This window comes from Pleurodeles waltl, chromosome 3_1 (assembly GCF_031143425.1).
Source record: "Pleurodeles waltl isolate 20211129_DDA chromosome 3_1, aPleWal1.hap1.20221129, whole genome shotgun sequence".
Lineage (NCBI taxonomy): Eukaryota > Metazoa > Chordata > Amphibia > Caudata > Salamandridae > Pleurodeles > Pleurodeles waltl.
Window position 1 is genome coordinate 126377201 of NC_090440.1, and position 27639 is coordinate 126404839.

At 42.1% G+C, this 27639-nt stretch overlaps 1 protein-coding gene across 1 annotated transcript in view; it reads left to right on the plus strand.

Moving 5' to 3' along the window:
• The window catches only part of SLC5A12 (solute carrier family 5 member 12), a 254456-nt gene that overhangs the window by 213683 nt on the left and 13134 nt on the right, over nt 1–27639 (plus strand). The window contains exons 10-14 of the mRNA XM_069221239.1: nt 4093–4160; nt 14701–14787; nt 17260–17441; nt 23178–23281; nt 26674–26801. Coding sequence (XP_069077340.1) covers nt 4093–4160; nt 14701–14787; nt 17260–17441; nt 23178–23281; nt 26674–26801 — 569 coding nt within the window. The remainder of the gene's footprint in view (nt 1–4092; nt 4161–14700; nt 14788–17259; nt 17442–23177; nt 23282–26673; nt 26802–27639) is intronic.

Genomic DNA, 27639 nt, shown 5'->3' on the forward strand with positions numbered 1-27639 from the left:
TTGCGGTGACAAGGGCTAATCTGGGGTGACAGTGGGAGTAGTTAAAGAGAGTATAGGAGGTTCAAGGCTCTTATTTAATCACATGTAATCCACATAATTTCTGAAAATTCCTAGAGAGAAGGAGATCCATTAAAAGTGGGAAAGGGAACCCCAACAGGTACATTTAACTTGCACATCATAGTTTAGCAGTAGGGAATACATGGGTTATCAGATATTATTATTTGACTGATGTATAATTTATTATTAAGACTCTTATTCTTTTTAAAATTCATAACATGACTTGTGTATGACAGAGTTTTATCGTTTTGGTCTTGTTTTATTGAGATAAATATTATGTATTTTTCTAAACCTGTGTTGTGTCATTTTGTAGTGTTTTCACTGAGTTACTGTGTGTGTTGGTACAAATACTTTACACATTGCCTCTGAAGTTCAGCCTGCCTGCTCGTGCCAAGCTACCAAGGGGGTTAACTGAGGGTGATTCTCCTTTACCCTGACTAGAGGGAGAGTTCTTGCTTGGACAGGGGGTAACCTGACGGCCAACCGAAGTCCCCATTTCTAACAGTAACCCTTTCCAGTTTGCAGCACATCCTGTTTGTCTTCTTGGAAGCTTTTCCACAGTACACTGTTGTAAAATAAATCCAATATGGCATGTTTTTTTGACTTTTAGAGAAGACTTTGTGCTATCCAGGGGCGTTAAGGGTAAGTAGCAGGTCCCTCATTCTGAGCTAGCTGAAACTGCTCCTTCGAACAGCTCCTTCTTCCACTGGGCTGGTACAAAACTAGCTACAGAGTGCTTTAGAGGAAAAAAGGCTTCTGTTTCCTAGGCAAGGTCTCTTTTTATACTTATCTATGTATGTTATGAATGTACTGCCCTCACCTTGCTCCCTTTCAAGTTAATGAAGTTCCTGAACCCTCCCAGTCTTCCCTTCCAGAGATCCTGTAAGTCACATACCTCTCACCCAGGTCTTCATGTGAAAATGCTTAAGCCATTGTTTCTGCTATGGGACCAGTTTTTATACCACATTTAGGGGAAGCACTGACAAGGCCACCTGCCAGCACACTATGAGAAATTGGGTTGTGGGTTGAAAGGGGTGTGAGCCTTTCTCAAACAAGAACCACAACATTTCTCAGAGTAATCCACAAAAGTCATCAAATTACCCTGTTTTTAACCCACTGGTAGCTTAGCTTGAAAGCAGTCAGGCTTAACTTAGAGACAATGTATGCATTTATGCAGCATTCATACATTAATAAAGTGAAAACGCAACATAAGAAAAATCTCACACCAATTTAGAAAAATAGAGTAAAATTAAATACATTATTTGACAACAAAATAATAAAACTCCAAATAGTAGAACTAGTTATGCATTTTTAAAGTTTAAAGTGAAAAAAGCACCTAAAAGATCAACGTGTCAACTTTGACATCTAGTTGCGTAAAACCATTGCAAAGTCAAAAATTGTGGGAGACCATAAAGGAGCATGACTCAGGTACATAGAGTGAATTAAACCCAGTCTCCATTTACCTTCGGACTTAGAATACATTTTGAAAACAAGTCAGAAGGTAGAGTTCAATAGGGCACAGTGGCTAATGGTGGTGTACGAGGAGGAGGCATCATGAAGTTTTGGGTTTAAGAGGTTTGGAGCCTTTTATGTCCCTGAGGCTGTGATCAGGAGGCCCTTGAAGTCACTCTGGTAGCCCTGGGGTCAAGCAGGAAAGCATGTCTCAAGCAGCAAGGCAGTCCTCTCAGGGCAGAGGATACACATCAGGCAGCAGGGCAGTCCTTTTGGTGCAGCAGGGCAGTGCACTGAAGTAGGACAACCACCTGAAAAGCAGGGCAGTCCTCTGAGAGTCCTCAGCAGGTCAAGAAGTGAACTGAAGAGTAGGTCTCAGGGTGATAGTTTTATAACTCGTGGCATCTTTGAAGTGGAAGATGTTTCTGGAGTTTTCCCACAACAGAAGTATCTGGAATTTTCTGCCTCTCTTCCCTGGTCCTAGGATGTTTGGAGTTACAAATTACTTGTGTGAGTGCTTTGACTGCAGAAGCAGTGTCTTTGAAGTACAAGTGGGGTTGTGCACATCTCTTTCCTACATCCTGCTAAGTTGGCCCATCCTGCCAGCTTCAAGGCAGACCTATTGTGTGGCTGTCTTAGAAAATACACAAAGGCTAACTGCCAACTACACGTAGTCATGTTACCAAGGAACACACTACAGGCACAAAATGGTTAGGACATAAAAATGACAACTTTATAAAAGTGTCATTTTCAGATTTTTGACTTAAAATCTGATTTTACATTAAAGAAGATTTGTAATTACAATTCTTTATACACCAGAAATTATATTCTGCTTGTTCCCAAACAAAGGTTATCACTTACTAAATGTAATAAGGTAGCCCAATGTTATTCTATGGGAGGGACAGGTCTATTGTAGTGAAAAATGAACTTGTAAGTTTATCACTACTAAGATATCTAAAACTTGTAAGAACATGTCCATATTTCAAATACAATGCACCCTGACCCATCGGCTGTTATGGACCTATCTTATATATATAGGCCTGATAAGGGGGTTATTGACAAGCTTAATTGGCAGTTTAAAACTGCATACAGGCTGCAATGGCATGTTTTATATGCTACTTATGTGGGTGGCACAATAAATGCTGCAGGCCAACTAGTAGCATTTAACTTACTGGCTCTGGACATTGGTATGCCACTTTAATAGAAACTGATACATGAATTAAATATGCCAATCAGGTGCTTGCTAGTTTTACCATATTTTAGGGAGTGAGCACAAGAATTGGTTAGTAGTGGTAAAGTGCAGGGGGTCCTAAAGCAAACCCCTAGTTCAGTAAAACAGGAGGGGAGAAGGCACAAAATTTGGGGGTGACCCGGCGGAGAAAGCCAAGTCCAACACAGGCTAATTCAATTAGCTTACTGGACACTCAGACAGGTAAAGTGTTACTTTTTAAAAGTCAATTTTCACAAATATGTACTGAAATTCCCACTGGACCGATTAAGTGAATTTTTAATAAATTTACTATACTTTTTGATTGAATGACCTCTGTACTTTATCGTAATATAAAAAGTTAGCACACATGTTATTTTTAACTGTAGGCTTTTCTCATTGGACACCTTCAGCCCTTTACAGCGAAGATTAGCTTTTGGGGGCGAGTCACTGTAGGTGCATGCCAACATTAAATTCTTGCATGTAGTAGTCACACTACCTTGTGGACTACAAGGCCTACGTAGGCGTGACTTATCTCCTATTTAAAAGTGTGGTTCTGTCTTGTCAAAAAGAGTTATTTTGTCAGGCTTGCCTGGAATTTTAAAGGTTTCATGGCACAATGAGTACAGCTGTCCACAGGAAAGATTTAATCTTCCATGCTATTAGTTGTACTTTCCTGCACAATATACTATGGTTTACTGTAAAGTGAAATCCTTAAATTAGGGATTAACCAATTTTTCCATGTTTAGGGTTCAGTTCACATGCACTGGGGTCAGATAGCTGTGCCCCAGTGTACAGAGTTAAAAAGCAGTAACACAAGTCAAGTTATTTCTGACCCCATTTATATATCTTCACTCAGATCATCCCTTACTTCCTAGGATTCCTGGACAAAGAGAAAAGACCAGGGAATACAAATCCCTTGATCTGTCTGACAGAAAAGAAGTGACAAATAACTCTTGTTGCATTCATACATTCACTTTTATGTTCTTCATGGATTCTTTGGCTCCCTTGCTTGGCTCTTCTCCCTCTTAAAGGCCTTTGTGGTAGTGCACATGAGTGGGGATACATAAATGGTATTGAAAGCAAGTGTTTTTTGTGATTGTACATTTTAATTTATTCATTTTTGTATGGCATGAAAATGAGTTACCTTTGTCTTGTCAGAGCTTCAATTTAGGATTGCATAGACTATGTACTATGTTACATCTACCTTGTTTAGTTGATGTTATTCCACTTTCCATGTGTGCTCACATGGACATTTGTGATTATTTCTAGCCTAGCAATTCTGCAATTTCAGTGATTTTGAATGTATTCACTGGATTAATTATATTCTGTGCTGAAGTATTTATGTGTACAATTATTTGTTAAAATATTTTCAGGTGTGCTGTTTGGTGTACTTTGCACAGCTATGTCTGTAGTCGCATCATTTATGGGTGGACTTGTTCAGGTATGATTCTGTTTTATATGTTGATTTTTCCTTATACGTAGTAGATGCCTATTGTTTTGTTTAATTTCACTAAACAATAATACTCTCTGAAAAGTGTTCGGATGGAAAGTGCTAGTCAAGGAACTCCATGAACTGTGATTGGAGCTTAAAAGGTTAAGGTATACAACTCTTACCTGAACATCCTCATAACTTGGCAGAGTAAAGCACATAACTAGAAACACTGACTAGCCATGTTAATAGGTTACTGCCATTGAGCCTGGTGTATGTCATGCTGTCGTAATCTAGTCTGCTTCTTCCATGAACTCAACTCAACTAGTAGACAGCTGTATCTCTGCCAGATGTGATAGCTGTTCAACTCACTGATCAAGAGATGCTGATCTGTCACCATATGTGATGTAATGACTGCGTTTTAGTTCACTGTCTGGTCCTTAACTTGGTGGAACACATCTCAGTATGTATGGACAACTCTATATGTTGGTACTTAAATGTCTCCTTCACCTTGGGAAAATGTTCTAGTGACCATATTTGCTTGCACAATTCCCATCACCAGAGACAAACACTAGTGGATTTTTCACCTGGCAGTGTTTGTCCAGAAAATGGACTACTTTCAGCACACCAATGTTATTCTGATGGAGGAATTTATTCCATGATGGCCCAATATATAACATTTGGCCAGTTGTGCCATGCTGCCTTCCAGGATGAAAGAATCATATAGCAATGTTGGATGGAAAATCTATTGTTCAGACACTGAGGGCCATATTTATACTTTTTGACGCAAAACTGCACTAACGCAGTTTTGCGTCAAAAAAATTAGCGCCGGCTAACGCCATTCTGAGGCGCCATGCGGGCGCCGTATTTAATCAATGACGTTAGCCGGCGTTAGCCGCCGGCGCTGCCTGGTGTGCGTGTAAAAAAACGACGTACACCAGGCAGCGCCGGCGTAGGGGGATATGGGGCTTGGGCGTCAAGAAATGGGGCAAGTCAGGTTGAGGCAATTTTTTCGCCTCAACCTGATTTGCGCCATTTTCTTCGACTCCCAACCCCCATAGAAATGACTCCTGTCTTAGTAAAGACAGGAGTCATGCCCCCTTGCCCAATGGCCATGCCCAGGGGACTTCTGTCCCCTGGGCATGGTCATTGGGCATAGTGGCATGTAGGGGGGCACAAATCAGGCCCCCCTATGCCACAAAAAAAAATGAAAAAAAACACTTACCTGAACTTACCTTAATGTCCCTGGGATGGGTCCCTCCAGCCTTGGGTGTCCTCCTGGGGTGGGCAAGGGTGACAGGGGGTGTCCCTGGGGGCATGGGAGGGCACCTCTGGGCTCCTTCAGAGCCCACAGGTCCCTTAACGCCTGCCTTTTGCAGGCGCTAAAAAACGGCGCAAAAGCGGGCGTACGTCATTTTTTTTGACCCACCCACTCCCGGGCGTGAATTTTGCGCGGGAGTATAAATCCGACGCACATGCCTCGGAGTCGATTTTTTAGACGGGAACGCCTACCTTGCATATAATTAAAGCAAAGTAGGTGTCCACGCTAAAAAATGACGCTAACTCCATGGACTTTGGCGCTAGACGCGTCTAACGCCAAAGTATAAATATGGAGTTAGTTTTGCGTCGAAATTGCGTAAAAAAAAACGACGCAATTCCGGCGCAAACGGAGTATAAATATGCCCCTAAGTGAAGGCCTGTGTCCCTGGTCATGACATCTGAAACCCTGGGTATCCCATGAAGATGCAACAGGCTAAACATAGCTTTACAATAGCCACAAAGAGCTGGTCAATTAAGAATTAACGTCTGAAGTGAAGGTGTTCTGCTGTTTTTCCTCAGATTGGTCATATGTTATGGAGTAGTGAACAGAGTACTATTTAAATTAGAAACCAATTTTCTATAAAATATGCCCAGCCATTGAAGATTTAAGAATAAAGTAAGTTTAGAATGTATAATGCAAAGATGTGTATTTTAAACCTCAGTATACATATTTAAACTACAAATTCATCATATCTTTAAATTCAGAAGAAAAGCAACTTCAAAATTAGTTATTTCCACTTTGACTACATAAATGTTTCACCCGGGGCTGTGCTTTCCAGTATTTTATTCAGTTATTGCTCGTGCAGAGCTGCTGGAGCATGCTGCAAGTAATTTTCATCCCGAGATATGGGGGACCAGAATACCTTCACATGGGCCGCTGGGGACCACAACTCCCAGCAACCCTCCTAGCATTGTCACTTCTGGTTCCCTGCTACTCAGAAATACAGAACGCTGCAGTCCTGGTGAGTTGGGGTCCACGCTTGCCCAGAATTTAGTCAGTTATTGCTCATTCAGTGCTTCTGGAGTACGCTGCAAGTACTTTGAGTCCTGATACTTGGTGGGCCTAACTACCTTCACACGGGCCGCTGGGGACCACAACTCCCAAAACCCTCCCAGCATCATCACTTCTGACTTCCTGCTATGCAGACATAAAGAAACACTGCTGTCCCTCTGAGTTGTGGCGCCACGCTTGGCAGGATTTTATTCAGTTATTACTCGTGCAGCACCGCTGTAGCATGCTGCAAGTACTTTGAGTCCCTACAAGTGGGGGGGCAGATTACCTTCACATGGACCACAACTCCCAGCAACCCTCCCAGCATCGTCACTTCCGGCTTCCTGTTCCTCAGATATGCAGGAACGCTGTGGTCGTGCTGCATGGGATGTACGTGGCCCAAGTCATGCCCGTCCATGCCTGACACAGCCCAGAGGAGGCAGGGCTGGGCCACCACCCCTGACGTCTTGTTTTTAAAAAGGTACTGCACTTGCTATCCAGCCTTTTTGTGACTTAACCATTTTGCCATACTGAGACTGGTCACAAGCAGCTGTTCTACCTGTACATCTGCTGTGTATTGGCATTTCCTTCTGTCTCTCACATGGGGAAAAGTAAGACCATGAGGGGGGCGCAACAGAGGTGAAATCAAAGAAATCTAAAAAGTCAGTCAAATCTGCTGAGGGCAACGGTGTCCTTAACAGGATTGATAGCCTATTGATAGAATGTGAGCAAATCCTTGAACCTGCTCAGCCCTCTCTCAGTTCTTCTTCCTCTAGTCCCTCAACCGAGCCTCCTGCTTCCTGTCAGAAGTGGATTCCGGGAATGATCACTTGGTACAGGCAGCGGGGGAGTGAACTTCACACTTCCATGAGAGCTGACCTATGTTCTTTGGCTACCCTTGCCACCCACACATCTGTAGCCTAGGACCTTCTGGATGATGCTTTCTCTTTTTGGAACCACTTTGCTCTCCTATCGGAGCTTCCATCTGATCCAATAGTTCACACAGCTTCTGTCGAGGTTACAGCTCAGAGTTGTGCCCCTGAGTCCACTATGGTAGGGTCTTCAACTTTGAATGAGTCAAATCTTGTATCCCTGGTCTCTGATTTGAAGGGCGAGGTGACTGCCTTAAGATTACTTACATCCTCCCTTGCCATTACTCTGAACGAGCTTCTTGCATGCAATGAGATTTCTTTCATTCCTCATCATGCACACTCTAATATTTCTAGGTACCCGGCCTCTACACCTCCCATTCCCTTTTTACAAGTTGTCCCTGCCACAGTGGGACCTCATCAGTCATCGCAGGTTATACCTCCTTCACCTAGGCCCCTCATAGCTGCATCCAACACGCAGGCTGGCTGAATCCCTCAAAACGGGCCTGCCCCTAGTGCTCATAGGAGGCTCCTTTCTCAGTGTGGGTAGGCTTAGGGCCCATAGGTTTGCCTATACTGATACCCAGAGCTTCATCACATCTAGAGTGCACCACCCACTTAAATCTTATGAATTTAACAACTGTGATAGCTCTCAGGGCTACAGGGGTATTCACAGTAGTAACTCAAATCACCTGAAATCAACATGTAAGACTAGGCATTTTCTACTGGGTTCTATCACAATGGTGAACATTTCAAAGTTGAGCTCACAGATCTCTAATAAAGGGAAAGACTCTCTCAAAAACAAAGTGATCCACTGGATCCAACATGCCAGGGGCTGCCACTCGATAATGTGTGATGATATGATAAGTGTCAAAAGACTAGAAGGCTCTGATCACAGGTTTCACAAGATATAACTGACTCTCAGAGACATAGATTCAGCCCATAATCTGTTAGCACTTGAAGCTAGGATTTTTCCATCTTACGATTCCCATATCCAGTTTAAACATACTAGGACAAGTAACTCTCTGAATAGTCATCACCTTTTAGCTGTGGCCACTAGAACTCCATCATTTAGCGAAAGTGACTGGCTTTCTAAGTCATCTAACCTAAGTCCATATTTGCCCAGGAATCTGTCTGCTTTTTGTCACCAATACAATATACCAACATCTAGCCATAATTATGTTACTCAATTTACTTCTTTCCCTAAGAACACTTCTCTATCAAGCAGTGGCATTTGTGGGAGTTCTGTAGCATCTACTCATAGACCCTTACCCCTTCCAGTTTCCACTCCTGGCCCTCCCCAACCATCTCCTTTTATGAGTGAGGCTCTTGAAACCACTAACCTATGATTCGATCCACTGGCAAGATACTGCTTGGTTCATGGAAGCTAGTGCGTCTAAATTGGATCTGCCCAACTGGGTTTCTTTTGCAAAAGAGTATGATATATGTCTCTTCCAGGGAACCTGGGCTCTCTATCCAAAATGTAGGTTTGGTTACTAGACTTTCTACTTTCCAGCTATCCCTAGTCACGGAGGCAGGGCCCTTGGGGGCTTAGTTATGTGAGTAAGAGCATCCCTAAATTGCCAAGTGATCCAACTACCTATTGCCTCACCAGACATTTTGGCAATTGAAATGAGGGGCACAAAGGGAGGGGTGGTTTCAAGTACCTTACAAATTTAGAAAATCATCTTCATCAACATTCCATCACGCACCATCTAATAGTGGCAGCGGACTTCAATACCTCATTTGAACCTCTTGATAGTGATAACATTCGTTTTACCCACAGTGAAGATCTGGTATGGGCCATCCCCCCTTGAGTATTGGTCCAATTTCTAGATGGACTCAAGTTGCTCTCCAACTAAAGACCCTCACAAGGGGCTTAAGGCAGTCAATGGCTGGACACCATCCAATAGATCTTCGACCCATATGTTCAACAAGCCCACTCACACTAGCAGGATCAAGTACATTCTTATCGATCTTAGGCTCTGGTCTTCTGCTACTGGTGTGATTGTCCTTCCACGGAGTGAAAGTGACCACATTCCCCTTTCTCTGGACTTAAAAGCATTCTTCACACCTAATCTTTCTGGTCCATTGTTTTGCACTAGGGACGTCACAGCCATGCCCGATATGCACCATTTGAAATAGCAACAGATGGTCAATCACCCTGATTTCCAGTCTATTCTCACTGCTGATGTCACTGACGCTTTGACAGGCTTTTCCGCCAGAGGACCTGTTCCTTTTGTTAAATCGATCAGTTCTCATGAGTTTTTTAAATTCAATGCAGGGTAATTTGTTGTTCCGGCTAAACCAAACTCGCACTGCTCACAAAGAAAACAATGGTTTAAAAAAAAAAAGGAAAGTGCAGTGCTTCCTTAATGTACATCATTTAGGGGTCACCAGGAGTCACACCTCTGACCCCGGGTCTGCCCCTTGTGACCCCTGGCATTGCCTTTGCAACCCCTGGCCTCAGAGGTGACAAAATAGGTGCCAGAAACACAGTGAAAGCGTTGTTTAGAGCTCCACTTGTTTTGTTTCCTCTCAATTTTTTTATTGTACTAATAATAAATAATGCTTCATTATTCAATTAGTGTTAAAGTGAATAATGCTTCATGATTCACTATTAGTGAAATGGAAAATGGAGTACAATTAGCTGGAATATGATTTTCTCGGGCAGTTGAGGTAAGTAAAAAATGCTTTAAAATGTATGTTGTGGGACACATCCTCAGCAACAACTCTGGAAGAACGATGCCATGAACAACGCAAGCGTAACCACGCTTACCAGAACAACGTCTGCCTTTTTCTCTGCCTTAACCACGTATGAGATAAACAATGCATACGCACATGCATGGTTAAGGCACTGAAAAAGGCAGAGTTGATCAGGAGAGGATGCGGTTCACGTAAGTGGGGTTGGACCAGGGTCAGGGGGTGGTTTTTAGGAATAGGGGTGGATTAAGGGCTTGGGGAGGGGTGGGGGATCCGGGTTTTAGGGGCGAAATGGGGGGTGGTCGGGATAGTTTTCTTTTTAAGGGAGGGTTGGGGGATCAGGGTAGTTCTGTTTTTAGGGGCAGGAGGGAGGGGTCGGGTGCTTTTGTTTTTGGGGTGGGGGCAGGGTAGTTTTGTTTTTAGGGGCTGGGTGGGGGGTTGGGGTAGTTTTGTTTTTAGGGGCAGGGTGGGGGGGTTGGTTAGTTTTGTTTTTAGGGGTGGGGTGGGAGATCAGGGCAGTTTGTTTTTTAGGGGCAGGGGCAGATTGTTTTTTAGGGGTAGGGGGATTAAGGTAGTTCTGTTTTTAGCGGCGGTGTGGTTTTGTTTTTGGGGTGGAGGGTGAGGGGGTTGGGGTAGTTTGGTTTTTAGGGGCAGGGGTGTCAGGGTAGTTTGGTTTTTAGGGGTGGGAGTGGGGGGTCGACTTAGTGTGGTTCTTAGAAGCAGGGATGGGGATTGGGGAAGTTCTGTTTTTAGGGGTGTAGTGGTGCAGAGTAGTTTTGTTTTTTAGGGGAGGGTGTGGGGGATGGGGTAGTTTTGTTTTTTGGGGTGGGGGTTGGATTAGTTCTGTTTTTAGGGGTGGGGGTGGGATGGTGGGGTAGTTTTGTTTTGGGGTTGGGGGTGGGTTAGGTTTGTTTTTGGGGGTGGGGTGGGGTAGATTTGTTTTTGGCAGCAGAGGTGGGGGTTGGGGTAATTTTGTTTTTAGGGGTGGGAGGGGGCAGGGTAGTTTTGCTTTTGGGGTGGGATGGCATAGTTTTGTTTTTAGGGGTGAGGGGTTGGGGTAGTTTCGTTTTCAGGGGTGGGAGTGTGGGTTGGGGTACTTTTATTTTTAGGGGTGGGGGTTGAGGTACTTTTGTTTTTAGGGGTGTTGTGGGGGTCGGGTAGTTTTGTTTTTAGGTGGGTGGGGGGTCAGTGTAGTTTGTTTTTTAGGGCAGGGTGTTGGGGGATTGGGGTAGTTTTGTTTTTAGGGGCAGGGGTGTGGGGTCGGGGTAGTTTTGTTTTTGAGGGTGGGGGATCGGTGTAGCTTGGTTTTTAGGGGCGAGGTGGGGGGATCAGGGTACTTTTGTTTTTGGGGACAGGGGGTCAGGGTAGTTTTGTTTTGGGGGTGGGGGTTGGGGTAGTACTGTTTTTAGGGGCAGGGTTGGGGGGTCGGTTGTTTTTGGGGCGGGCGGGGGGTCAGGAAGATTTTAGGGCTTAGGGTGGGTGGGGGTGTTGGGATACTTTTGTTTTTAGGGGCAGGTTCTGGGTCACTTTAGAATTAGAGGTGGGGTACTTCTGGGCCTTAGGGCAGGTGGGTGGGGCATGCTAGAACCTCGCATGGCTTTCTCACACATGCCTTTATTAGGCATGCTTTTACAACAAAAAATCGTTGTAAAGGCATGCGTGTTAAAGGCATTCGTGGCAACAACTCAGTTGTTGTTCCGACCGCGCTGATCAGGCATGCATGGTTATTACATCTACTATTACATCATACATTTGTTTGTTGTGTGTGTGTTTGCGAGTGAGTGTGTGTTAGGTATGTATGTGTGTGCATGTGTAAACATGTACGTTTGAGTGAAATTGAAAGTCAAAGGGCGTTTGATGTCACTTCCGCTACCCCTGGCATTTTGGTGAATTGACGTTCATGGGTTCCTTGCTAGTGCAATTCGATTTAGAGACCCTTCTCAAGTCTCACTAGCTAGGGATGCTAGCGACTATTAATCAAGGCAAAGAGACTGCAACTCCTAGAGGTGGGATGCCCTATATGACGCTTGTGTGGAGAAAGATTCAATCTTGTTTTGGCAGCTCTTAACTCGTAATGGCACAATGGCTCCAATTGAACCTGCAAAGTTGGTTCTTCCCATTGGGAAGATCGTTTTTCTGACCTCTACTCGCAAGTCTTGGCTCCAATTGAACCTGCAACGTTGCTTCTTCCCATTGGGAGAGTGTTTTTGTGACCTCTACTCGAAAGTCTCAACTCTTGTTACATTCTACTACTCTTTAATTCGATTGCTGCAGGGGCAGGCATTCCTAACCCATGGAAAGGTGCAGTCGCTATTGCCATATATAAAAAAGGTGATAGATTCCTTCTAAGTAACGACAGACCTATTAGCCTAATTGACTGCATAGAAAAGTCTTCTCTAACTGTCTCCTGGCCAAGTTGCAGGATTGGATGATTGACGAGGATATCCTCAGCCCCCATCAATTTGGCTTTTAACCAAAGGTCTCTAACACTAACCAGGTGCTTCGCTTTCTTTAGTTATATTGGCATACTGTCACCATTGGCAAGGGCTCTTTGTAGTTTGTTTTTGTAGATCTTAGATCTGATTTTGACCTGTCCCATGCTCCACTCTCTGCCAGGTCTTGCATAGCATGAAAATGCCACCAAATCTGCTGTCCTTGGTTAGACATCTCCACAAGAACAACTTTGCACAAATCAGGTGGGGGAGCCAAGGGGACCTGACTACAGAAATTCCAGTACTCCACAGCATACTTCAGGGTTGCTTCTTGGCCCTAACCCTTTTTTTTCATTTATGAATGATGTTGTTCCTTTTTTATCCTTGGTCGATGCTGATGCTCCCTTCCTGTCTGGTTCTAAAATTCTAATCCTTTTATTTGCGGACAACACCTTGCTGGTCTCTAAGACCCTGAGGGCGTCACAGACACTTCTTTCCACAATTTTGAGGAGTTCTGTCTGGAGATCTGGAGATCAATACAAATAAAATCAAGCTGATGTTTTTCAATCCGCATAGATCTTTAAAGAATTGTTTTTTCATAGGTGTACTCTCTTGAGATGGTTGACTCTTTCTCTTTGGGCATCACACTTTCCAAAAACGTGTCCTGGAAACCCAACAAATGGGGGGTGCCCTTTACAAAGAATATTGTTCTTCTCACTCTAGGCAAACCTTCCCGGCCCTTCGTATTTACGAGGGTAAGGCCCTGGCCTCTGCCCTCTAATTGGCAGATTAGTTGGCCTTTTCTAAACTTGACTCACATACTAGTGTGCAGAACAAATTCATTTGTAATCTTGGTTCTCTCCCCCTCAGCACTCCTTTGAACCCACTTCACCATGATCTGGGCCTGAGATGTCTGGTGGGCAAAGGCAGACTACACCCTCTGTTGTTTTGGAGATGGCTGTGGACCACGCCAGGACTAGTGCACTATGCCCTTGCATTAAAAGATTCTATGGTGGCTGACCAGTTTTACAAATTACCCTGGCTTTTGCATATTACAAAATCACTCAACACTCTTGGGCTGACAGATCTTTGGTAACACCCCACTTCTTCCCCTTTCCCATCCAAGAATGCACTGAAGTCACTTTTGGGGAGACTGCAGTAGTGACCTATTTCAGGCAGGCTGCTTCTGTCTGGCTTTCTAACGACTTCCTTCATTTTAAGCCTGTCAGTAAGTCCAAGCCATTTTGGGATCTGGTGACTGCTCCTTTACATCACAGTTATACTTCAAATTCCATGTTGTCACCCTCCCGCTGAGATCTTTAACTGCAAGGTGGGCCACTGGGTCTTCGGATGCCTATCCAGTCTGCACCTGCTCAATGGAGAGTGTTGCTCATGTTTTCTTTGCCTGTCTGACCTATTCCCACCCACGTAGCTTATGGCAAGTTCCTATCTGTAGAAGTCTGGGCATGCCTAAGCACTAGGAGGCCCTACGTATTTTGAGGTCTGACTCCAATCTAATATATGTTGTTTCTGTGGCTAAATTTCTGTGTGCAATGTGGAAACCTTCCAGAATGATGTGTTAATGTTATTTGATACATTATCATTTTTTCTGTATTCTTTTTCTTCTGTTTACATTGCTAAACTCCGGATATTTTAAGACAATGTATTTGGAATGATCAATTTTATGTAATTATTATTTTTAATTATTTATTATGCTCTTTGATGTTTATGTGTGCTTTTATGGCCCCAGTGCCCGAAATAAAGCTGTTTTCATGATGATGATGATGTTTCTTCTGCAGTAACCACCAATCAGATCATAGCGCATCTCCATTTAATACATAAATACACCTACTGGCTGATTAAGTGAATTGATACAACTACTAATTAAAGGCGTAGACTGGAAAAAAAGTAGATATAATCAACAATGATGAATCGCCACAGATATTTCATCAGACAATGCAAGAGAAGTAACTTAGAGGCTGCATACACAAAGGCTCTGAATGATTATGATTTACAAAGCTCTAAAGCCCCTTTGTAAATTTTAACCTCAGCTGCTCTAACCATGGGGATTACCTACTTCTAGGTAACAGGACACCTACAGACAGGGGAGGAAGATTATGTAATTCATATTTCGAAGAAAACGAGGCCAGTGGAAAAATTGATTAAAAGTGAACCCTATAATACGACCACGTGTCTATTCACATAAAAATTAATATGTTTTTCGTTTGTGTTAACAGGCTGCAGGAAGTATTCAGGGGATGTGCGGTGGGCCAATGCTGGGATTATTTACATTAGGGATTGTTTTTCCCTGGACAAATTGGAAGGTAAAATGATTTCTGTGGTTGAACAAGAACATAGGTTTTTCTGCAAGACTTCCCTGAACTCTGTTATATCCCTTTATGATTAAATTGCAGTTACGTTGCTAGTTTTTGTTCAGTTTTGATATTTTTTTATTTTAAACCACAGGTATGCAAAATAATTGTTTTCGGAGTAAAACGGCATAATTCAGTGTATTGCAGTTATATAAAATGACTAGGCTATGCTTTCCAATAGTAAGACTATATAAATGAGCCACCATTATTAGTAAAAAACAGTAGTGCGTTTTTATCCATAACATGAGAAAAAATAATTAGGACGCTTCACCAGTTTAGATGACAAAAGCAAAGGGAAAATGTCATAATTTCAGTATAATTGCTGATGTGAAGTGCTGGAAGTTTGTACACCTCTAGGTTAAATCATTATCTAATGAACAAATATAGGAAATAAAAAATAACAATAAGAAAATAACACTAAAATGACTGTACCATTCTGCATTATTAAACGCTGATTAAATTAGTTGGAATGGCAAAATATAATGGCAAAATATATAAATATATACAAAATATAATCTGGGGCCAGAAGACAAAGCCTTTCTTGGGCAGAGGTGACACACTTCCTCCCCCAGGCAAGCACCCTACTTAGGCGGGAAACTTCAAAGGATATACCGCCTTTGAAATGTGACCCCAATCTCTGCTGCTACCAACAGAAAGGAACCCCCAGTTCAGCCACCATTTTAGGTGGGAAAACTAGGAAGATAGGAGGGGTGGCCATCCTCAGCCAGCACCACCCCTCAGATGTGGCAGGCACGGTGACCCCTCCATTTCATTTTCCTCCATCTTGGATGGAAGGAAAAATAACCAATTAGGGAGCAGAACCTTAGATTCCTGAAGTCCTAAGCAGAGCTGGACACCACAGAAGTTGTTCCAGCAGAGGAGACTACAGACACCTACTGACTTTGCCCCAGCCCTACCGGCCTGTCTGCAGCCCTCAAAGAACCTGCACCAAAAGACGAATTGCCCTGCAGCCCAAATTTTTGGAAGGATTGCCTGCCTTCGTTAAAGACCAAAATCTCTTCTGGACAGTGTACCTGTCTAAAAAAAATCAACCTCAAAGAAGAAGAATTCTGCCTGAGGAGCAGCGAAACTGCCTCTGGAACCACCTCTCCATCTTACACACACAGCCCAAGCCCAATTGGCCCACCGATGCTGTGAAGGTTCCCCAGTGCTTCTGAACAAGTGTTCACCATGGGCTGACCCCTGCCGAACCCCACAACGACGCCTACAGCATGAATCCAAAGACACCCCCGACTGTGATCTGCATGGTAAGCTGTTTCTGACACCAAAAGACACCCCTGCACCTGGAGCCCATTGGCGTTTGGGACCTGGACCAATCATTGTCCATCCAACCCATGGCATCTCTACTTACTTGGAAATTTATGGTTTGTCTTCGTCCGGCCTCCTGGCCAGAGCCTGCAGCTTGTTTCTGAAACCAATTATTGGATAACCCACACTGTGTTGGCACTCTGGACCCAGTCACTCCTGTGGCACTGAGGGTGTAAGTTTGGTGGTGCCTTGTGCCCCCCGTGTACTTACCTCAACTCCAGGAGATCAACCACTGACCTCCCACTACTCACCTGGGAGCAGGGCATCTTCGGTTGCCCCCTGTCTCAATTGGTTAACATTGGACGCCCAATGTTGTGTTGGCACTCTGCACCCTGCCCCCCCTGTGCTGCTGAGGGTGTAAGTGTAACCTCTGATGCCGCTTTTACTCACCTGGGAGCAGTGCATCTTCGTTCACCCCAGTCTTCATTGATTAACATTGGGTACCCGACTCCTAATTTGACTTCTGCACCCGACCGCCCCTGTGCTGCTGTGGGTGCGCTCTTGGTGCTGATTTGACACTTGGCTAGTGTTGACCTAAAACCCTGAAGACTGGATCTGTAAGTCATGTACTTACCTGCAGAACTGCATTCTTATTTTTCCTCCCACAGGTTAACATTGAATATTATGAAAATTGCACTAAGTTGATTTTTGAAACTGAAAGGTATGTTTAATTCAAGACCTGCTACCTTGTAACAATGTTCTTGGTCTTATAAATTATATAAAACTCCAGGTTATTTTTGTAATTTGGATTCAAGGTATTCTTTTGAGTGTGTGTCTTCATTTATTGATACTGTGAGAGCAGCAACGGCTACTCCTAGATAAACTTAACTGCTTGTCCACAGTACCACAAAAATAGAGCATTGGGTTGTCTGTTTCTGCCTTTGGATACCAAGGTGGGGTTTCCCGGACTCTCTGCACAGTGCACGTCATTTTCGTTCACTATACAGTGAGACAGCCTCCTACAATATGCTAATAGCTTCAGTAACTTTGCACAATGTAAACAAAGTTCAAATTAGGATGCAGGTTAAATGCTTGAATGTTGCCACAGAGATTTATCTGTTGTTTTTAACTTTAGAGTTCTCTTTTTATATGCAGGGTGCACTCGGTGGTCTTCTCACTGGAATAACATTAACATTCTGGGTTGCGATTGGGTCTTTTATATACCCTGTACCTATGACAAAATCCCGTCCGTTGGATCTAGACACAGCTGGGTGTAAAGTATTTAATGAGTCAATGCTTCCCACAGTGTTAACATCAACAGCTGCACAGCTATTCAGGTACTGATGTTTATTTATTTATTGATTTTTGCTTTCTTAAAATTCAGCTTGTGTCAGAAGCCAGTTCATAGCACCCCTACAAGTAAACAAGGCAATCATAATTGAAAATGGATCTCTTTCCTGGTAGATGATCATTGAGGTTAACATCTGATGGAGTTTAACTCATTGTCTGTCTTTGTCTAAACACATTTATTCTTCAATAATTAAAACGTTAAACTTTAAAAGGTACTTCACAACAGATCACAACAAAGTACCTGAGTTTGCTCCTTGTGATTGAATCTTGATTGAATGATCAGGTTTGTCTTGCTGTCAAGACCTGGACACTGAAAAAAAGAATGCATTAAAAAATGAACTGGGCACTGATAAGGTCTTCTAAATATTCTTCTAAATTGTTCAAGGAAACAAATAGGAATAGGCATGGTGCCATCTTTTGCAAAACAAAAATGCATGTAATATGACAAGTGTCTCCTCAAGATAATGGAAGTCAAGAGGAAAATCCTGCAAAGTGAAATAAAGCTTCTTTTTTTCAATTTTGTAATTTCTGATTGATGGTGAAGATAGTGAAAATCAGCAAGACAATAAAGGTCTCCTGATAAGAGCAAGGAGAGAACTTGCTAAACCAAAAGAAGTAGCAAGAAAATGATTCAGCTTGTTAGAAACAAGTCAGGGACAACAATGGAAGCAAGAGGTGAAGATTGTGATGAAAAATATGGGAACAATATGCACTGTGATGCATTTTCATTTTTTAATGCCTCCTTTAATATAGAAACTGACCTCACATAAAAATACTGTGCAACATTCTGGATTGTGAAACACTGCTATCCCTCAATATGCAAGTGGGTAGTCATGTAAGGCCCTGTGAGCTGTGTTGTACTTATAAATCCTTTCTTTATCCAACAGAATAGTATGGTGCTGCTTGTACTCTAGTTAGGAGGGTGGGGCCTACTACTCCCCAAAGGTACAACAACATTGATTACAGGGTGTCAATTAGGGATGGGTAGAACTCATGGAACTGGACTCTGTGGAGTTCTGCAGAGTTACATAAAAACTCTGTGAGATTCTATGGAGTTCCTCCAAGGGGAAGAAATAGGCACATCACGCTGCTTGTGCTGTGATCTTGCGCTGGTTGCACTTTCTGTGCTGAAAAATCAGTGTGAACAGCACAATTCTGTGCTCCAGTGGGTGCAGCTACTTCAGTTAATTTTGCTTCAGCTACAGTAAATTTTCTACTCGAGCAACAGCCTTCTGACCATGAACAGCTGCGTGGGTCCACGACCGCACCTGTTAGAAAAATCTTGTCAGATGTCTTTCTTAGCAACCTGAAATGTACCTAAGGTTGCTAAATTGCATTCACGCTCCCCAACATATGATTCTGGAATCTTGCATTAGAAAAAATTCCACGACGCAGCGATTGGCGGAATTTGGCTGGAACTCTCTATTACAAGGGAAATGTTGTCACCAAAATGGCTCTAATTCAGCAGACAGAACAGAATTTTCTAACCACTTCTAGTGCTAATTACCTTCTTAAGCCCAGTATCTTAGACCATCTTTTTGTTTTGTGGCCAAATACTTCATTAATTTCTTCATAAACCACAATCTACCACAATCTCAATAGTGCATATTGCGCTAAGGATTAAACAGTGAAAATAAAGAGAGTATTTTCCAGTCACAGCATTGTTTCTGTTACTTCAATTCTTCTTTTCTTTGGTGCTTGTTGCTTTATAGAGTGAGCAGCAAGACAGATAACACATGTTTCACCCAGGACTGGACCTTTTTCAAGATGAATGTAGTACAAAAACTAAAACAATTTATAACAAACATGAACAATTTGGTACTACTATCATTGCTTTTAGAACTGAGTGTCACTTTCATTCCACATATGGTCCAGTGTAAAGAGAAAGAAGACCTGGTGGTTTCCTGTGCATGTGAATATTTCCACTTCTTCATCTAAGGAATTATTTTTACTGTTGATATTGGCCATTAGGCACTCCTTACCATATATAATAATCCTAAAGCAAAAATGTCTCAGACAATAGAAAGGTGTGGCTTCAACCTGTTATGTTCTCAAATAAGCCATTAGTTCGTGAACAATAGCTCCAAGTTTCTAATATCCTCATCTTTTTGCTAAAGACTGGAATGATTAAACAGAAACATTGACCTGGAATCCTAAGGTTCTAGAGGCTTTCCAAAATGCTTACATAGAACTCAACCGACATAGACCAGGACTCATACGTGACTGGTGGAGATACCTCACATGGGACACCAAGGTATCATCACCTTCAAAATACCATTGTGTCAGAACGTTTGGTTTCAGGTTTTTGGATGAACTGGGTGAGGAGATACTGGAGGAATGTCATGCCTGCCGTTTTATGACTAACAATAGAAAATACCCTGTGACACTACAGATATCTAAACTCTCAGATATAGAAATAAGTTGTATTTAACTGTTTCGGATCCATGGCCACCGGTAAGTACTTTTTATTTATCATAGATGGGTTATGAGGTGATGACTGTTTTAAATACTGCTTCTGAAATAATAATATTTGCCTTCAAATCAGTCTTCTTTATATTGGCATACCAACAATGGTGATATCTGACAACAGGTCTTCTTATAATGGAGAAAACTTCAAGGATCATTTGCCTAGGCTTCAGGCTTTGCTAGGTCACACCCCTATAGCCATAGACCAATGTAATTGTAGTATGCTAGATGACAACTTCAAACCTCAAAGAGGGGTCTGCAAGTATTGAAAGCCACAAATTCATCAATCTCTGTAATCCAGTGTCCAATATTCCATGACTACACAGCACAACAGGTGCCTCACCAATAGAAATCATGGGGCATATTTACAAGGAACTAGTGCATCGACCCCGACATGCCAGATTCCTTCTGCTGCCCTGCATCCCTCCTAACGACACCATGGCAGTGCTGTGTTTAAAATATAGTACACTATGGCACTCGTTAGCACAATTGCGCCAAAATGTTTTCCGCAATTGTGGCGCTTTGCTGGACTAGCACCAACAATGTTGGCGCTAGTCCAGCAAAGCTCAGAGAGGATATAGCACTAGCATCACTTTAACGCCTGCCCTGGACAGACTTTAAAAAGCGACACTAGAATGGAGCAGTGAAATCTTGTAGATTGGCACAGGTATAATGTGGTGCAAGGGTTTGCAAAGTAGCCCACTGGTTCCATTGCACCACTTTGTAAATACACCGCAGGGTGAGGGCCTGTTTAGCATCGCTGCAGCATACAAATAATTATGCTAAGATGATGCTAAGGGGCGCAAGGTACTTGTAAATATGCCCCCAGGTATGGAAAGAAACCTTAAACATGTATCATCTACAAATTAGGTGTGACACCATGACCTGTTATTAAAGGAGAAGATGAAGATATACACAAATCAAAAGAGGAGAGCGATTTCATACAGACTTTGTCAATGAGATCAGGTGCTTGTCAGATCTAGAGGTTCTCAGAAAAATCTCCCATAAAGTAATCTCAAATCCTATTTATTGTCCAAAATTAAAGGTTCCATGATCTTTGTTATACAGATCAATGTTATGGTTACACCCAACTTATATTCCTGCATTTCTGCATGCTTCATGAAAGTCCGCACAAACCATCATTGGCTGAGGAGTTCTCAGATATGGAAGGCACTCCTTACACAAGGATCAGGATCCCTGCACCAGCTTTTCTCCTGATCTTTCTCTGTGTGCTCCTCTCCTCCTTCTGCAGCAGTCCATATATTCCACTAACTAGTCATAAGGAGGTGTACCGGAGCCTGCCTCATTGATTCTTGAGGAGATCCACTGGTCCTGGAGGCAGACTCCTTAGTCGTTCATGGCTGCTGTCACTGTCCAGTTCCAACACAAATCACAGCAAGGAACACTCTCTCTTCCTTGTGCAAGAATTTTTAAAGGTGGGGTGGAAGGATCTAGAAGCCAGGCAACCTGACCACTCCTGGGGGCAATATCTCATCTTCTCCCCATCCAAACCCTCCTGCACAGCATACTGAGACAGCCAAGATGGTACAATGAAGAAGTCACTCATTACATCTCCTCTAGGGGTCTCTGCTCAACCCCTCACTGGCATCACTGCCAGGGTATTTCCCACCAAAACTTCAAAGCTATTCATTGCAAGCTAATAAACAGATGCAGATTTCTTACCCTGCCACTTCCTTCTCAGGAGCATAGGGAAGCACTGTTAATTACTCCCTTTGTGTGGGGAGGCATGTATTCCCTTTGCTGGGGAACAGAGTAATTAACTTGGCACAGCAGGGTGGCAAAAGGCCTGCACTCTGATAGGGAGCGGAGCAGAAAAATATAAAATTTCTGGATAACCCATTAGATGCACAGATACCTCATTGGGACTTGCATAATTGACTGTGCGCACATGTTTCCTGCCATTTTGATATGTTGCTGGACTCTGAAGGCTTAAAGAAAGCTAGATGCACTTGTGAGCAGATTTGCCCCATGTGTATGACAAAGTGTCATTGCAGACAAAACAGTAAATCATACTGACTTTACCTACAAGTGCCCTTTAATGTTATAAAACATATCCCAGAACAATATAGTCCTGCCCCGGGCTACCTATCCACAGTTACCAGACTGTGCAAGACATTAGTGTCACATGGGCATACTCACACATTTGAACATGTGACCAGCCAACTGCCCCCTACCCTAGCTCTGTCACAGCAGCCTTATCTTAAGGGGAGGACACTGTTGGTAAACAGGCACAGTTAGTTTACCATGTGATTACCATGGGTGAAAATTGTAGAGACTCATCCACAGTAAAAATTCTAAAACCAGATGACTAAAAACAAAAACAAAAAACACCTAAGCATACTAAATGGGGGTCAATTGGAACAATGATTTGCCCCTTAATAAGAACTTTTTCTGATCTACAAAATGGTGCAGAGGCAGGTAAGAGACAGGGGTAAGAAGGAGGGAAAGTCAGAACACGAGTGACAGAGAGGCCTTGTCTCAGTTCAGCTCCTGCATACCCTCATTTTTGAGAACCTGCAGCTGAATATAACAAGGATGCCCTTGTGTACATAGAGATATTACAGCGATATCTTTAAAGATACCTTGTTTGCAGCAAAAATATAACCGGATTTATATTTGAATGTTCAACACAATTCTAAACTACAACAGCTGTATTCAGTTAACCTTATTAGCACACAGTTCAGGCAATGAGTTCTAAGCTGTATTTTTGGCTCCTAAAGATGTCTATTGCAAAGGTTCTCGGCACGTTAGCACACAACCTGGCATCACTTGCTCAAGGCCCTGTGTTCTTCTCCTTTCATTGTTCTCTTCTTTTATTGTTCTGAGGCCACTCAGCTCAATACAGAGAAGACTGATGGTTGCACTGGAGCACAGTGCTCAAAATATTACAAAATTATATAGAGTGGATACCGTTTTAGATTTTCGAAGATATACATTTATTCACTGCCAGCAACCATCAACTCTATTCTCTGTACTGATCTATACAATTCACACACACTCGCACAATCAATACACACTGAAAGTGTGACTTTACAACTATTTTTAAAACATTACCAAAAGTTAGTCAGTTAATGTATGAGCGAGTAAGATTATTTAAAAAAAAACACTGATTCATCTTACAGTTGCCTTCTGAAAACGGGAGTTTCACATAGTGAAGCTTTAACAATTGTTATTTATTTGTTGTTTATCGAGAGATGTAGACATGTAATGTCTGTCTTTTTGTTTTTCCTCCACAGGCCTGAGCTAGCAGATACCTGGTATTCCATTTCGTACCTTTACATCAGTGCTGTGGGCTGCTTGTCATGCATCATAGCAGGGCTCCTTATAAGTTTTATAACAGGTGGGTTAATAGTAGTACGTTGACAACGAAGGATGTTTTATGATAAACAATTATAGTGGATTGTAATAATTAGGTTTGCTTAAGATAATAATGTTGCAGTGTAGTTAATGTGCAAGTTAACAGGCAGGCACTATCTTTGCTGTGCTTGAAAGGACTACTACCAGATAAGTCAGAAACATTTTGAACAGAAAATCCACTGGGATGCTGCACAGGGTGTAAGTGCGGGTCTTTCAGTCTAACAGCTTCTGGCCTCCCTAAATTAGATCCACTATGATGCAGTATTTGGACAATAGAAAATATATCATCATATAAAATACTTGTAGCTGCCCCCCAATCTACACTTTGCGTTAGGTTTCTTCAGCAGTGGAAGTAGTTATTTGCTTCATCAACATTGGAGTCGGCAAGATAGCTCAGTGAGTTAAGTGCTCTGCTGACATCTATGTATAGACAGTGAGTCTCAGCCTTCCTAATGCAACCTGTCTTCTACCAGAGGTCGATAAACTGCATAACAGCAGGATCAGGTGTGTTTAGCGCTATAAAACAGGACACACTAACATAGCCCGCAGATTCCTATTCACACATGCCGTACTAATGTTCTTTTCGGGTTTCTCTCGCCCCCAACACAAAAGGAGAAGCTTGCAATGTCGCATTTTCTTTCCAATAAAATAAAATACAAAGTCAACCGATAGCAATATAAAATATGCTCAATTTATAACAACAAAGAATCAAAGTTATGCCATATTTTATGATCGGTTTTGCATCGAATGTTTAAAAGTCGAGAACTAGTTGATTAGGAAGATTACTCCTCAACATATGCAAAATATTAACCCGAATCAAAGAAGTATGCATATATATATATACATTTATATATGTATATATATATATTAATCAAACAAAACGGGCCTCATTGCATTTCATGTTGGTGCAAGCGTGAGGAATGGTCCTTTCCTCCTTAATTTTTCAAACAAACAATTGAAAACAATTGTGACGCTGCACTCCAGGAGAGTTCATATGCTTTTAATTCAATTGTGTACTTCACCAAACATCACCACCTACGCGTTTCTACCTCCCGGTCATGCTCACAGTTTGTGAATATTTTAATGTGTTAATTTTGTAGTATTAGATAAATCACTGTTTTCTTTTGGGTTAATTTAGATTTTTACTACATGTCCCATAATGCACTTGGATGGTAGAGCAAATAGACTATAAAAAAGAGACATTGAGGAAGTACTCACAAACTGTGAGCAAGACCGGGAGGTCGAAATGCGTAGGTGGTGATGTTTGGTGGAGTACACAATTAAATTAAAAGCATACAAACTCTCCTGGACTGCAGCGTCACAACTGTTTTCAATTGTTTGTTTGAAAAATATATATATATATATATGTGAACAAGACTCCTTGGGGAGTAGAAACGCGTTGGTGGTTGTTAATTTGGCATCAATAAATAGGCACTATTTGAACTTCATGGAGTGCAGTGAATACTTTTGGTGAATTATATATAAATATATATATATATATATATATATATTTATTCACTGGCAAATGTTACAGGAACGTTATAGTTAGATTCTGAATGTACTTATACAAAACCACAGAAATAATATATATACATATATATATATACTATAGCTTGTGCATTAAGGTAACTATAACTTGCGCCCCTATAATGTCACTATAAACCTTTTTTCTTTCAGTCAATTTCTAAGGATTTAATATTAAATTACCTTACTGTAATCCAACCATCGCCTCGCACAGGCTTTTGCTTTTTGCAGCAGGGGTTGGCTGTAGGGCTGCTGGTGGCCAACCCCATGCCACGTTCAGCCTTTGGCCATGCGCAGCAGGGGTTGACCTTTGACCAGGCCCTTCAGCCAACCTCCCCATAGGCAGCCAACCCAGTTCCATGCCTGTGGCCCTCCCCCCATATTTAGGCAAACCGGGAGGTGGGCGCACAGCTTCTGTCCCCCGGGCCAAATTCCCAGGGCACGGCCAATCTGTGAAAGGGGAGGGTTCCACGTGGCCACTCTCCCTGCATCAGTTTTAGCCACAGGGCCCACATTCCTCAGGTCCTGTGCAATTTGTGAAAGGGGTGGGAGCTTGACAGCGGGAAAGAAAACAGAAGAAAAGTCCGCTACGAGCGAGTGGGAGCAGTTTTCCTCCTCCAATCCCGCTGGGAGTGGACTTAATGTTTGATCTCACTTGCTGGGAGCTGTCAACGTTTCTGGGACACAAATATGTGATCAATACTCTTTCTAAAGTAAATAAAACTATCTGAAAAAAGCCATTGAGTTGGTATCTCAATACTGATTTGTTGTAATCAAAAGCTTTTTTTCTGTGAATCATGTTGGGACAGAATCAATCATTATAATCAGGATTGTTTAGGTACTGAATATAGATAAGTTTGCTAGTTGTCTCCGAATAGATAAAATAATTGTATAGTAAAAGGTATATGTTTGAATCAGTGGAATCAAAATGGTTGTCTGGCTTGAATGTTTTTTCTCCTAAGAGGTGCTTTGAGATTCAAACAAAAAGCACAGTTTATTTTCCATGTCCTATATCTCACTGGACTGGAGGAATGTTGGTGGCTGTACTTTGCTAGAGATCAATTATTACTATTTTACTTTCACAGTCTTTTGAAGTTTCACAAACTGATCTACAAAGGAAAGAACAGTCAATCCTGCATAGAGAATGGTCATCTCAAATGCATGCTCAAAAGGTGCATCCATCACTAGGCCACTTTTTTGCAGTGATTGCTCAGTAACAAATCTCCAATTCTAATTTTACAATATACAATTCTTTCCAAGGTTGGCAAATCATAATCTAAGTGAACTTCAGTATCTTAAAAACGTTGGTGGGATGATTTTATTTCAGGCTGCTATGCATAAATTTTCAGTACAGGGTTGTGTTTGCTTAATAATTGTAAGATATCGAAACAACTGTAACATCAGGTTTTACACAGTTTTTAACACTATATGGAACTTTTTGTTGACTAGAGTGCTTTTCTTTGCCTTGGCTTCCTTTCGCTCTATCTCAAAAGTCTCAATGTGATGCTGAACTCCTGTAGAAAAAACACAGTTTAGACAGTTGAAGAATATATGCTTCACTGGTGGCCCCATAGCAAATGTGCATTCAAGCAAGATTATTGCTATACAGGATTTTATTACTGTCCCTTAAGTAGGGATATCAATTAAAAATTTCACACATCCTGCGAAGGCCAGTTAAGGCTCTTCCAGATGAGTGCTCTAACTCAGGCTCTTGGTATCTCTCCATGTCATAATTACTTCCTATACCCCAATCTCTCTTGCCTGCACAGCGTCCTATAAGATAACCTTGTTGAATAAGTTGCATATGCTCTGTTAATTCATCAGTGCCTATTAACATGTTTAACTCCCCAGGTTACCAGAGACCAGAAGAAGTAAGGCCTTCGCTAGTTCGACCTATTTGCAATATCTTATGGTTCTGGTCCCCAAAGATGAAAACACTATTCTGGTGTGGAGTACAGCATGACAGGGAAGACATCCATGTGAGTAGCCTATGTAAAACGTTCTGTACATGAAACAAATATTTGTCAGGGGACCACTGCAATTGTGCATTTATGTCAGAGAGTACATTTGACAGTTCACTTTCTTGAACATTGCCATGTCCTCATAAGTAGACCAGAAAACACTTTTTATACATGTCTCTAGAAAACCAATGCATGCCTTCTTAATCAGCTGTATTTTGTGCTTAATGAGAAAGAAGCCTAAGTTTGGAAGAGATGTCTTAAAATAGTTTTCAGCAAGGCAGAGTACTACTTGGTGACCACTAAATGCTTACTTTGTCAGCAAAGATGCCCAATCAATACAGTCATAATGAACAAACTGCTTGCAGTAACCCCAAAGAAAACAATGGAAGGTAGTAACGCCTGAAAGACTACAGCAATCAAGCATGTAATATTTAAGGGAAAATCTAAAGAAATCTAACCTACATCAGTGATAAGAAAAGACCTGGTCGAACATTGTGTTCCTCTGTAAAAAATAATTTGACCCCCCTGTATCGAAATCGAACATGCTAAGGCAAATTCCAATCTCCACCGGCCTCAAAAGACACACTTCTGATTGGCACATTATAAACTGTCTCATATGACCAAATAACAAAGGGCCTTTAGTTTGCAACACTCAATAAATATATTTTCCATTTCAAATTACCAACATCAGCTAAATCTATCCAGCAGTTGCAAGGTTCTACATTAAGCCCCTAGGACATTGTGGCCTACTTTCAAACAGAGGTGACTCCTACGTCAATGGCAGAGGAGTGTTGCCCTGCTGACTCAGAGCCAGCAGCAGAAACAAAAAAAATACATTTCATATTGATTTATTTTT